This window comes from Sinocyclocheilus grahami, unplaced genomic scaffold (assembly GCF_001515645.1).
Source record: "Sinocyclocheilus grahami isolate Dianchi unplaced genomic scaffold, SAMN03320097.WGS_v1.1 scaffold255.1, whole genome shotgun sequence".
Lineage (NCBI taxonomy): Eukaryota > Metazoa > Chordata > Actinopteri > Cypriniformes > Cyprinidae > Sinocyclocheilus > Sinocyclocheilus grahami.
The window spans coordinates 37,276-51,761 of record NW_015505434.1 but is presented as its reverse complement, the minus strand read 5'-3'; the positions used below and the strand labels follow the sequence as shown (position 1 = coordinate 51,761).

Below are 14,486 nucleotides of genomic sequence, written 5' to 3'. Positions count from 1 at the left end.
GGTGAAAGCTGATCCGGCGATCCACAGCGCAAAGTTGTAGTATTTCCTCAGCAATCAGCACGGATCAGCTCCAGGCATGACGAAGCAGATATCGTCCTCTTTTGGAAGGCCAAACAAAGTAGTTTCGCTTTCACAACGAATCACACAGTGCCTTCACGACATGGCGGCGGCAACAACAATACTACAGCAAGAATAAAAGTTATGCCTTCTTTCTTTGCGTGAACATTTGGGCGGCGTTATGCAAATCTTCCCACATAGTGACGTAGGTATGTGGGGGCGTGTTAGAACAAGCCATTTTAGGTAGGCGTGGCTGACTCTTAACTTTTATAAAGAATATCTCTTTGGATTTGAGACTTTAGTCTTTGCAACTTTACAGATCTTCTTTATGCACCAAGAGCTTGTAACACTCCAAAGAGAAAGGAAAAATTTAAATCGCGTCATATGACCCCTTTAATTATTTTCAAAAATCATCTCCAGTGATTTTATTTTTCAGAAATCATTCTAATATGCTTAATTGGTGCTCAAGAAACATTTCTTATAATTACTGTTGAAAACAGTTGTGCTGTTTCAGGATTCTTTGATGGATAGAAAACATTTTGTTTGGAATGGAAGCATTTTGTAGCATTATAAATGTATTTCTTGTTAGTTTTGATCAATTTAATGAATCCTTGCAGAGTAAAAATTTATTTTAAAATAAATAAATAAAATAATAATAAAATAAATAATTCCTATAACTCACACAGTACACTATGGCGCTAACAATGACAAAGTCATAAGTTCGATTTCCAAAGAATGCATAGACTGATAAAATTTCAAATTTAATTGTAATGCAAGTCGCTTTGGATAAAAACCAAGTGCTTAAAAAGCTAGTAAAATGTGTTTAAGAGATTTTATTTTTTAATATAAAATTGTAATTAATTGGGAATTATTGTATTACTAAAGTGTTGAGTCAGTTTCAGACAGACTGGAGATTGTGCTCTTGAGTTTAATCTTTATGATGTATTTGTTTAAGGTGTTGTCACAGGTTGCCAGGGCGAGAAGCACGAATGAGGCAGATATTAAACAAACAGAGTCTTTAATAAATGCACTTAGAAGAATCAAGAGAACACAACCACTTAAATGACGTTAGACAGGACAAGGGAACTGAGGAAAGCACAGGGCTTATAAACACATGGAACGTAATCAGGGAGAACAGAAACAGGTGAGGAGTAATCAAGGATAATTAATAAAACACAGCTGAGACAAATGGAACTTAATATAACAGGAAACAGGAACTACCAAATAAGGACAAACAGGAACATACACGTGACATACCACCGGGGGGGGGCGCCCTGGAGGCTGGTGCAAGACAGAGACACGGGAAGGCCTCCAGAGTGGATCAGGCAGTCCAAGGAGCCATGGCGGATCAGGGGACTCGGGAGCCCATGGCGGATCGGGCAGTTCAGGGGGCCATGGAGGTGCCTTCCATTCGGGGAGGCCATGCAGGTGCCGGCCATTATGGAGGCCATGAAGGTGCCTTCGTGGCCTTTCCAGGTCCCCCGGCTCGGCCACTATGGCCACGGATATATGCCCCCCCTCACCCCCAAAAAAAAACATTTTTCTTGGGGAAAACTAGGTCTTTACGATGCCCGGAGGGATTCTGGAGGGCGCTCTAGAAGAGCGGGCACTGGAGGGCGCTCTGGAGGACACTCAGGAGTAGCGGGCACTGGAGGGCGCTCTGGAGGGCACTCTGGAGGAGCGGAGTTGGTTAACACAGGGGGCTCAGGAGACGTAGGAGGGCTGGATGGGACCATCGGAGGCGAAGGAGACTCAGGAGATGATGGAGAGCTGAACGGGACCAGCGGAGACGAAGGAAAGCTTTCTGGAGTGGATTCTGGGGTGAGGATAGGAGCCGAGAACTCTGGGGGTAGCGCCATGTCCATGAGTGCTGAGAGGCATGCTGGAGCGAGCTCTGGGGCTCGCGCCGACACTACAGCGAGCTCTGGGGCTGGAGTTGACACTGTAGAGAGCCTGGGGCAGTTTCCATGCCACGGGGGAAAAACAAAAAACAAACACGGGGAGAAGGGGCACCCCTTACTATCTTGGTCCTGTCTTCTGTCACGGGTTGCCAGGGCGAGAAGCATGAAGGAGGCAGATATCAAACAAACAGAGTCTTTAATAAATCCACTTAGGAGAATCAGGAGGACACAACCACTTAAACGACGTTAGACAGGACAAGGGAACTGAGGAAAACACAGGGCTTATAAACACATGGAACGTAATCAGGGAGAACAGAAACAGGTGAGGAGTGATCAAGGATAATTAATAAAACACCGCTGAGACTAATGGAACTTAATAAAACAGGAAACAGGAACTACCAAATAAGGACAAACAGGAACATACACGTGACAGGTGTGTGGTGTTGTGTGTTTAAGCCCATGCTCCAGGTCTGTTCTCTCTCTTTTTTGCTTGCTTCCTGTGATCTCCATGGTCCAGTAGTGCAGTGGTGTTGAGGGAGAGTGTGGGTGACAGATCTGGGACGGCTTAGCGGCTGCTGACTGACAGAGATGGAGTTAAGGACCGCTGGTCCTTTCTGCTCAGCCCTCCATGGAGCAAACCTACTTTGAAGCGCTGTAATTGTTTCTAATCGCCGGGCAGCTGTGGCGGCTTTAAATTTCACTGGGTCGCCACACTCAGCCAAGCAGAGCGAGGAAGAGCAAGTGATCCAGGAGAGGAGGGAGACTCTGAGAGGCTCTGCCTCCCCTTTCTTTTCTTCCCTCCTCTTCTCCATGGAGTGTTTGTAAAGAGACGGAAATTATAGATTTCAAGCTTTACCTAACTTTTCTACACCTTTTCTCTCCTTGCCTTCTACCTGCAGACCAGATCGCCCAGAATCCAAAAACCATTGTGTCTCCCATGATAGATGTGATTGACCATAACCACTTTGGGTACGAGGCACAGGCTGGGGACGCCATGAGAGGAGCCTTTGACTGGGAGATGTACTATAAACGTATTCCCATACCACCTGAGCTACAAGGACCAGACCCCAGTGACCCATATGAGTGAGTGAAATAAGTGTTACACGATTACATGCCAGTGGCCACCAGTGTTGGGCAAGTTACTCTGAAAATGTAGTCAAATTACTGATTACTGATTACTCCTTTTAAAAGTAATCACATTACTGTTCTGATTACTTTATTTCAAAAGTAATTAGTAATTAGTTACATTACTAGTTACGTTACTTTTTTTATCCATGAAATTTATGAAATCCCAGCATACACGCTCCCAATAAATATTTGTTATTAAAGCATCAACATTCACAGAACACTGTTATTTTTAACTAAAGCAAGCGGCTGCTGCATGCATGGTTTGGCATGGCAGAATGCCAGCAAACAGCACTGCATTTATAATCTCTAAAATACATCTCAGTTCATCGCAATCTCACAAATCTCTGTTATAACACAATAAATATATGCATAATGAATCTTTCATAATGTCTACAATTCGTGTGTTATAATAAGAGGATTCATGAGCATGCAAATTTCAGCACTGCATTGTGCAACAGTCTGCATACACTTGTACTTTTTAATCGTTTATATTTTATATTAATTAATGTTGCTTTTGTGCAATAGATGAATAACAATGTATTTTTTTAATATATTTTATGTTTAGATATTTATTCTCCCGCATCCCGCACACATACGAGTGTCTACCCGCCTGCACCAGCACTCGCTCATCTTGTCCCGTGCCACTCTGTTACGTCGGATCTCGCGGGAGCAGGTCTCTAATCCACTGGCACTGCGTGTGCTACATCCTTTTTACAATCTAGATTATAAATCACTGTATTCTGTCAGCAATGTAACGCGGCAGTAATGTATAGAGACCTCGGCTTGTAACTATACTCTAATTACTATTTAGAAAATTATAACACGTTAAATTACTCCGTTACTAAAAAAGTAATCAAATTACAGTAATGCGTTACTAAGTAATGTGTTACTGCCCAACACTGATGGCCACATACCCAGTTTGTCACAACAATATAAACAGAATGTATACATTCACTGTATACCCACTACCATTCAAAGTTTGGGGTGGGTAGGTTTTTTTTTAATGTTTTTGAAAGAAGTCTCTTATGCTCACCAAGGGGCCATCAGCTTAGCCATTTGCCCTCAGTTAAAATTGTTTGCTCTGGAACAAATAATAGATTAATGAGATCAAACATTGACCATTAGATAAACCCCAGGTTAATTATACCTTATGTTTAACCATTATAGAGACATCAGAGCCAGCTGCAAATTCCAGAAGTACTGGTCAAGATAAACATGCTCTCAGCCCTAGAGCTCACATCTCCAAAAAAGTCTAAGCTACTTTTCAAATTACAAATATATTCAAAATATATTTATTAACAAACCACACATTTGAAGTCTAAACTACATTCATGCCTAAAAACTCTTAAGCCATCAGCTTAGCCATTTGCCCTCAGTTAAAATTGTTTGCTCTGGAACAAATAATAGATTAATGAGATCAAACATTGACCATTAGATAAACCCCAGGTTAATTATACCTTATGTTTAACCACTATAGAGACATCAGAGCCAGCTGCAAATTCCAGAAGTACTGGTCGAGATAAACATGCTCTCAGCCCTAGAGCTCACATCTCCAAAAAAGTCTAAGCTACTTTTCAAATTACAAATATATTCAAAATATATTTATTAACAAACCACACATTTGAAGTCTAAACTACATTCATGCCTAAAAACTCTTAAAACTATGTTCCATGACACAAAAACAGTAGTATTTATAAAATTATAGTGGATTTGAGAAATGCTGCAAGCGCTTTGATACAAATGGTGAAACCGTTCCAGTTGCGATATTGCGTGAATATCTCGTGGTTGGAAAGACCATATATATATATATATATATATATATATATATATGTGTGTGTGTGTATATGTGTTTCTTCTAACTCTGATTATACTGGATATGGCCATTATTGCAATAATTCACTCTAAATTAAATTAAAAACAGTGGGTGAAAAACACACACCAAGTAGCTTCCTCTCAAACTGAAACAATTTGAGTAATTTGAAGCAATTTGAGAAATATTGAATCAGTTATTTTATAACCAGATTTAGTTTGATGTGAGACATTTGATGCAGAAAAATGGGTAAAAAAATGGGTAAGAGACATTATTTTCTAAAGAAGTGCAAGTGAGATGAGTGGAGAATGAAATTTATTTCTCTCTGGAGTCTTTATATATTCAAATATGTTCTGCTGTAAGTGTCATCCACATAAATTGACTCACACATACTATTTTGATCCCTTTCCTTAAAATTGTTTAGTAATTGCCAGGGGAGGGAATCACAAGACTATTTTTGTTAACATTTGTTTTATGTCATTTCATTTTATTACAAATAGTTTGTCATAACTTCTGTTTTATAGTTTTAACCAAACAAAATCCTAATCTTTTCACTCCTGGATGGGAATCACTGTGGTAGAGACACTTTTGTGTGTTGCGAGAGTGAAAATGTTTGTTTGTTTGTGTGTGTGCACGTGTGTGTCTGCGTGCTTTTTTGGTCCCCTATCACATCACAACACATTGCGCCCCAGACTAGCCATACCAGGCATTAAGCTGTGGATTAATTTTTGGGGTGGATATGAGGTCTTGAGAAAATCAGCTTCCCTGAGTGTGGTGGAGTGTGTGTTTGTGTTTGTATGTGCAGGCGCACTGCATGCCCTCTGCAGACTCTCTCACTCACTTATATAAACCAACACAAAAACACACTCTTACAAAGTCTTACATCCAGCCTTTCATGACTGCTGCTGCACACATGTGGATTAGAATGTTAACATTAGTGGGATGCTGCAAGGCTTTATCCACAAACCTCTGTGGCTTTCTATGGACTCCAGACCTCTGCCTCCCCTCGGGTTGTTGGTTCTTCTGTATGCTTTGCCCATTGCGGCCCACTGTAGTTCATCCAGCATCCCACTCCTCTTCCAAGCCCTCAGGGCAAGTCATATTTTCTGCACTCACTGGCTCAACCCATGCCTACCTGTAAGGGATCAAACACACCTTTTTATATCTATTCCACTCTGCCAGCCTGTCAGCATTACTGACTACATGCGACTAGCGTGTGCCTAGAACGTTTAGATAGACTGGCAGTAAACTTTCCTTTTTTCTTTTTTTTAAGCTAAATTACCGTTTACAATTGAGAAGTTGACCAGAAAATGTGTCTGATAAATCAGACTTAATTGTCTTTTTTTTTCTTTTTTTTTTATCACTTCAAAGGGATATGACATGTCTGTGGCTTTTGAAGTTTGTTCACTCCTTCATTTTTTGGGTATATTTAAGGTTGTGTTTTACCATCCACTAGTTGACTTCAAGACCAAGTAGTCAACTGAACAAACAAAGGCACAGGCGCTACTGGTAATAAGGCTGCTTTTCAGCAAACAGCTGTGATTACTGGCAACATTACTTCACCTAAGTAATATTCATGAGCCAAACTGAGATTATTAAGAATATTAAGAATACCATTTTAATTGAGAATACACAGATTATCCCCAACACACACTTTCTTAGATTGTTCTTACACACCCCTGAACATAACCAATATGCTGGACCATATTGTTTAATGTTTTTGTAACACCATTTGCCTTCCAAACCTCTTAGAATAGTTTCATACAACTTTTGAATAGTCTCCAGTTGAATGTTGTATCAGAACATCTATCAATTGCTTCAGTTATGTTGAAGGATGAAATCTGCTTATCACTCTTCTCTCCGAAACACCTGCAGTGGTTTTATAATATTCAGGTCAGGTGATTTGGCTGGCCAGGGCAGATGTTGAAGTTCATCCTGGTGCTCCAACTGTCCAGGGGTTTATGATCATGATCGCATTTTAACATTGGTGTCTTTGATTAAAGTTTTAGCAGTCACAGCTCTTTTCATAGATGCTCGCTTTATGAAGTTCTCTGTGTTCGGTTTTTATGGGAACAGTGTCTTCAGAGTGAATATTGAGATTTGCTGTCACTTTGCAGCAGTAGTTCTTTTATTTGGACACAATACTACTTAGTGTGTGACGGTCCCTTCCATTGACTTTTGGTTTTCACCCAGTATTCTTCTTCGCTGATGAAGTCTTGCCATGTTTTGTGTACACAGTCATAACTGTAAAGACACTTGTTCTTAAAACACCAAACAATTGGGCTGTTAATGTTAAAGACGTGTACCATGCTAAACGGGTTTCCATGATTTGTCCTTTCTGTCTGACAAGTCACTTAATTTGCAAAGTGCTTGTACTAACCACCGCTGAACACAACTTATACTACACTGATATACAACCTAAAGAATATAGACAACCAGAAGATAAATAAAATATAATTGCAGTTTTGTTTTTTTTCACAGTAGCTTACACAAATTATATTAACCCCTATAACAATGAGTGTTAACTTTATTTTGTCAAACCCCTGTGTGTGTGTGTGTTTGTGTGTGTGTTTGTGTGTGTGTGTATGTGTGTGTGTGTGTGTGTGTGTGTGTGTGTGCGCGTTTTTGTGACAAATGAGGACATACATTTGTATAATGACAAAGGTATGACATAGGTATTACAAGGAGAAGGTGACTTTTCAGAACATTACCCCATGTCCCCACTTTTCAAAACTCTTATAAATTTTCACAGTAGCTTACACAAATTATATTAACCCCTATAACAATGAGTGTTAACTTTATTTTGTCAAACCCCTGTGTGTGTGTGTGTTTGTGTGTGTGTGTGTGTGTGTGTGTGCGCGCGTTTTTGTGACAAATGAGGACATACATTTGTATAATGACAAAGGTATGACATAGGTATTACAAGGAGAAGGTGACTTTTCAGAACATTACCCCATGTCCCCACTTTTCAAAACTCTTATAAATCACACAGAATGGAGTGTATTGAAAATCTGAAATAGCACAAAGTTTCCTGTGTGGGGTAGGTTTAGGGGTAGGGTTTGTGAAGGGCAATAGAATATACAGTCTGTACAGTATAAAAACTATTACGCCTATGGGATGTCCCCACTTTTCACAAAAACAAACCTGTGTGTGTGTGTGTGTGTTTTCCTTTAAAATATACAAAGATTATTGTGAATAATAATAATATAATAATTATTTATTATAATAAAAGTAGGGCTGTCAGTCGATTAAAAGCTTTAATCTAATTAATTACAGGGTGCTGCAATTAATTAATCTAATTAATCGCAACCTAATTTGGCTGTGAAAATACCCCCAAAAGATCATTTAAAGCTATTATTGTGTTAAATGTTTAGGCTACAATGGCCTAATATAAAGTATGGAACATAAAAGAAGATAATTTGAGAAACATCTCAGTATTTTTTGTCCATGCAATGAAAGTCACTAGTGGCAAAACAGCTTAGTTACCAACAATATTCAAAATACCTTCTTTTATGTTGTGCAAAAGAAAGTGAGTCATTCAGGTTTGAAACAACATGAGGGTGAGTAAATAATGACAGAATTTATTTATTTATTTTTGGTGAACTATCCCTTTAAAGGTTTTTTTTATATATATAATTTTTTTTTTTTTTTTAAGAAATGAAACGATACTCTAAAGAAGAAACTAAAACTACCAGCAGGTGGCGCGTAAATGTCTTTATGAGCCAATTTGTTCAAATGGCTGATTCAATCAGGAATTCAGTAAACGGCTCACTTTATGAATGGGCCTTTGAAACATTGGTTCACACAATTCGTACAAAATGCGGATTCATTCAGAAACTAAACACTGCTGTGTTGCTCGGAGACGCACAATTCTGCTGTGGCTTCTTAGGTAATAATTTTGTTGGCAAAACTGAACAAAAATACACAATATTGTGTTTAAGATATAGCACAATATTAACTTCTTATTTACTGAACTGTTGTATAAAATCACATTTGCACTCGTGGTATTCGTGATAAAAACAGCACTCGTGTGATGTTGCTTATCATATCATATAAATATGAGACAAACCCTCATACAGGGAAATGTATGATGACATACAGGTCTGGGGGTGGGGCCAGTGCATTAACTGCGTTAAAATATTTTAATCATATTATTTTTTTCATAACTAATTATTTAAGTTAACGCGTTAAACTGATAGCCCTAAATAAAAGTAATCGAAGTCACTGTAACAAGTTTGTAGGTCGGGAAGAAGGAGGCGGGAACCAGCGGACATTCAAAGAAACTTTAATAAAATAAACAAACACAAAATAGCACGACAGCCCCTCGCGGACGACTGTCGCGCACAAACGAAACCAAAATACAAAATAAACTCCAGGCCTGGTCCTCTCTCGTCTTTCACTGTCGTCACTCCTCCTTTGTATCTTTCCGGAGCTCCTCCATGAGACTCGAGACCGGTGAGTGGCGCAGGTGTCGCGCATTAGCAATTACTCCACCGGCCTCGCTCCGTTCCCACGGCTCTCGGCCCCGCCCCTCTCGTCACATTTTTATTTACCTGAAAATCCTACAGTTTTAAATAAAAATCCTGATTTACAGGCTTTTGGATAGTGAAAATGGTGTCAATCAAATTCCATGTATGGGCACTTTAAACATTATTCAATGGGTTTTAAATATCTGATTTTAAGTCAAGTAATTACACAAATCTGAGCGCAAGAACTAGGGATTAGTTTTCTCTAGTAACTGAAGTTTTATTCGTTTTGTAATTTGTCATTTGGCAAAAATACTCATGAAAAATCAAAGCTGGGGAATTACACAAAATCAATTCAGAAAGTAATATTCTTCATAACTTCTGTAATACAGTCGGAGTACTAGGAGACGTTTCTTTTTACAAGCTAGTCTCTGAGGGGAATTAAGAGGGGTAGTTAGAAAGCAGGATGCAAAGGCAGTGTGATACTAGAGTTCAGTTCTATGACAGAAATGCATGTATTTCCAGTGTTTTTATTTCACACTATGCTACCAATAAAACTCAACTCCCACCGGCTCACATTTTACTCTGACCTGCATATCTGTGCTCCCATTCTCAGTCTCTTTGTCTCTCTCACAGGAAGGGCAGCCAAAATGTTTGCTAAGAAACATTACTCATGAATGTGATTCTAAACCCTCAAACATTTCAGTGGGTTTTATAAATTCGATCCATTCTGTAGACCCAGGCCTTTTTGATGCATATCGCAAACAACAGCAGAGATTTGTTCCATTCCATTCCTTCCATTCCACGTGTATACTGTCACAAACAGTTCTGTTTAACTCTGTTTGGTGTACCAGGCAGTCCTAAGTCCCCCGTATGCTGTTTATCTTCCCCTTCAATTCTCTGTGAAAAGTCCCCCTACAGTACATAACATCTGCCTAAAGCAGTTAACAAGCCAAAGTTAAGCTGACGTCTCTCTCATCGCGCACTCAAGCCTCTCGCGTGGGCTAAGACTCTTCCGTCAGAGCTGTGTTGTTAGAGGGGTGATGTATCCTCTGCCAATTTGCTAACTTTACTTCTGAAGGAGCAGGCTGAGGCATTTTTAAGAGGGTGAAAAAAAAGCATAGGAGGGGAAGACAAAATGCATTAGTTCAGTCTCCACGCACCCTCTTTGCTCTCCTGCGCGTGGAAAACTTTGCGACGTGACGGGTACGTAATGAGCCTCTCCTGCGAGCCGCCCTCAACGTGGAACAGAATCCTTCTGGCTTTCGAAATCCCCCGTCCTTTTATTTTAATACTTTATTACCTCTCTCCTTTACTGCTGGCTGAGCAACCTAGACTGGCGCATTCGCATGTGTGAAGCGTATGCCGCTAAGAAGCCTTAATATAGATCTTACCGCCTGTTACAAGATGAAAGCGGCCCCTCTATCTGGATCACAGCTCATTTGTGCAATGACTGATCTGCTGAGAAGTCTGAGCTTTCTTTCCTGACTTCTCTCTGATTGATTGAGAGAAGAAGAAAGAGTAGTAAACCCAACATATTGGCGTTTATGGAAGCGCACGGAATGATTCACCTCACTACGTTGCAACATACGTTAGCTGTTGGGTTAAATTACATTATAACCCCTGTCTGTGCATCTATCCCAACCTACAGGGAACTCGGAGCTGAAATTGAATCCTTGTCCACACATCGCCCCTTTCTGGCCAGGATGAGAAGACACTCCAGCTGGTCACAGTCAATGGCAGAAGAGGATAACAGCACAATCCTATTTCCATATATTACAGACCTTATTGGCTCTTTATTCATTAGAGATGGCTTTCTATAATGAGGTCACATTGTCCCCTATCTTCTGCCTTTCTCTAAGGAGGAAATGAATAATGGATTCATGGTGTACATATGCTTTAATAGTGATTCACTTCGCCTTTCACACATATGCCCTTGCTTGGCGTGTACGACACCTTGAACTCACAAAAATGTGCAAATGTATAAAGTTTTCTCTCCAGGTGTAATGGAATTCCTGGAAAGTATGATGGCAATGGACTCAATCCTTTTTCTGCCTTACCGTCTGTTTCTTTCTGTGTCTCTCTCACTTTATGCATACTCTGACCTTGACTTCAAGGAAGTACATTAGAAACGGTTTCCAACTACAAATCTCTTCTAAGTCCCCCACAGTTTTGTGTGAGTTTAACCATTTAATACGCAGCTGCACAATAGAGTTGAAACTTGCTCCCCTCCCACCCACCATTCAAGCAAGATTGGACATTTCCAAATGGAGGTCTTTTCTACTGAGAATGGAAATCTTCCTGCTGAATTTGCCAGGAATGGGAGTAAATAGTGGATTTATATTTGTGGAAATCACAGAGACAGCGGGGATGATGGGAGAGAGAGAGAGAGAGAGAGAGAGAGAGAAGAAAAGCTGATGAGCTCTTCAGCCTGTGTCCTCCTTGCTCCACAAAGACATTTAATCTTCATAAATGTTGTATTTGGGGAGAACTTAATTGGATTTATGTTGCGCAGGCCTTGAATGCAAATTATGATTGGCATCTGTGTGGCTGGCACTTTTTCCATGATTGAAAAGGAAAAGGGGGGGTCCACAATGAAGGCAAAGCTTTTTTTCTGTCAGAAATGCTTTGAATTAAGAATGGGTTATGATGGTTGGCTAGATGTTTTCTTATATATTTTTAGTGTATTTTTTACCATTAGATATTTTCAATGGTAGTGTTTTAATTAGCGCGCTGACAGCTTGCTGTGGTTTAGCTGTTAGGTGCATCTTTAAATGAATCCCCTTTAAATTAAGTTTTGTAAATGAACATTAATGTATTATAGATAAACATGAATAAACAATGAACATTATATATTTAGAAATGAGCAGTGTTGTGCTTGTTACTCCAAAAATGTAATTTATTACTCATTATTAGTTACTCCTTTCAAAAGTAATATTATTACTTATTACTTTCTGGCAACAGTAATTAGTTACACTACCAGTTACATTACTTTTCCTTCATGCCCCACAGAAGTTGTAATTGTGTATCTTCCCCATAAAATTATTCTAAAATGTTACTAACAGTATATTTCTGCCTCATCATTTGACCAAAATCTACATGGGATCACAAACACTCAATGCTGACTGACAATGACTTTTAAGTAAAAGTGGTGCATTAATTGTCATGTGTAGCTTGAAGCTAATTGTAGCTAGAATTTCTCTATTATCCATATATGATTATATGTCATGAAGTATTTTATCAAAAGAAATCACATAAGTTAATAAGATTTTTAATTATAGTAATATCATTTATATCTGGATCAGAAGGATGTGGGTGGGCAAGACATGTAATGCCAGAGTAAAGTAATGCCATAACTTAGTAATGCCACAACTTACACATCTGTGTTCAGATCACCTTTTCTCCTGACGAAATCAGTCTAATGGCAATATTTACATCCCCTGAATGTAAGCTTTTCCATATTCCAAGTTTTGGATATGATACACTGGATACGAGTAGTATAATTGATTGATTAACCTACAGTGGGTACGGAAAGTATTCAGACCCCCTTAAAATTTTCACTCTTTGTTATATTGCAGCCATTTGCTAAATTAAATGCCGTAAACATTCTAGTTCATTGTTAGTCTGTGAAACCAGATGCACTAGCTAATGTTGACAAACTGAAGCTTATTGTAAAGTGTTTCCAAAAATGTTGTTTTGCAGGTCCTTACTCTGAATGTATGTCAGAAGAAACAGTGATGCCAGCTGCTCTTAGGGGCCTTCTCTGAAGGGCTGTCTCCAACCAGCCAGAAAAAAATGATTATTTATATTAGGATGAGCACAAAGCAGAGAGATCCTTTAACTTGGAGCCCATTCACAGAGGACAGACACATGGAGCCACACAGACTGACAGCACATTTAGCTAGAATACAATGCACAAACTATGTCTCTTCCTCTCTCTCTTTCTCTCAAAATAATTACCGTAAGTCAAAGGAGCAAACATCATTGTGACTCTTAAATGTAAATACCTCTTTCTCTCCTGAGGTCTGTTTCCAGAGATTAAGGTATTTAATTGAGGAATAACAGAAATTAATATAGTCTAATAAGAGCCTAGTCACAAGACACTCTCTCTAAAAATGGCAATTGTGGCAGAGTTTACAGAATCACCTGCACCAATTACCCCTTAGTGTTGCTTTTTATTAGCCTCAGTGGAATCAGCAGACCACCTATAGGGCTTGTCAACACGGGGCATGCATGTCCTCAGGGAGTCGTTCTCTCTCTCTGTGTGTGTGTGTGTGCTTGTGTGCGTGTGTATTTAGGTCAATGTGCTGAATGGTAATAGAAATGGGAGCAGTATTGGAGTGTCTACTGTGTGAGGTGGTGATGAATGCTAATGAGTGTGAAACAGGGCTGAGAGGTCGAGACCCCACTGAGTCCCTCAAGACCTAGAGAGAAAGCTGCCCCAGAGAGTGTACTACATGCAGACAGAAAGAAATGTGTGTGTGTGTGTGTGTGTGTGTGTGTGTGTGTGTTTTCCCGTCCTCGCTCAAAGACAAGTCTGAGCCCAAAATGGGCCGAGTCGGACTCAAGTTCAACGAAACTCTATTATTTATTAGTATCTTAACTTTGTTTTAACCTTTACAACTAGAAAAACGCAATATCCGTTTAAATGTAACAAAAGCAAACCTCTGTTGCATCTTGCCATTTTGATTTTTGATTAATAATTAGTGTCCTGCTTTGCTTAGCAAACCTAAAGTCATGTAACCGAATTTATGGCTGAATTGATTTATGTATTGTGACATTTTTCAGACTGAAACAGGTTTTAGAATGTGAAAAATTAAAGGGTGGGACTTGACTTTATTAATTGTTAAAGTAAATGTATAAATTCAAGGGTGGGGGTAAAGGAGTAGGCATCTTGGTATATGGGATCATAAGAGCAGAAAATGCACCTATAATCTCAATAAAAAAACAAGCTTTATATAATTTTTTTAATGAAATATGAATTTTGAATAATCAAAATTAGTTTGCATCTGCTTATTCTATTCATCAGTGTTTGAACCATTAAAGAAGAAACGGCATTTTAATTTCTGGGTTAAAAAAAAAAAAACACGAAAAATTAATGGACGCCAAAGTACACGGACCCCT

General features: G+C 39.2%; 1 protein-coding gene across 1 annotated transcript in view; it reads left to right on the top strand.

Annotated features, from left to right (window-relative positions):
* The window catches only part of LOC107598754 (polypeptide N-acetylgalactosaminyltransferase-like 6), a 243,117-nt gene that overhangs the window by 204,678 nt on the left and 23,953 nt on the right, over positions 1-14,486 (top strand). Inside the window, exon 7 of the mRNA XM_016290190.1 lies at positions 2,858-3,041. Within this exon, the coding sequence (XP_016145676.1) occupies positions 2,858-3,041 (184 nt within the window). The remainder of the gene's footprint in view (positions 1-2,857; positions 3,042-14,486) is intronic.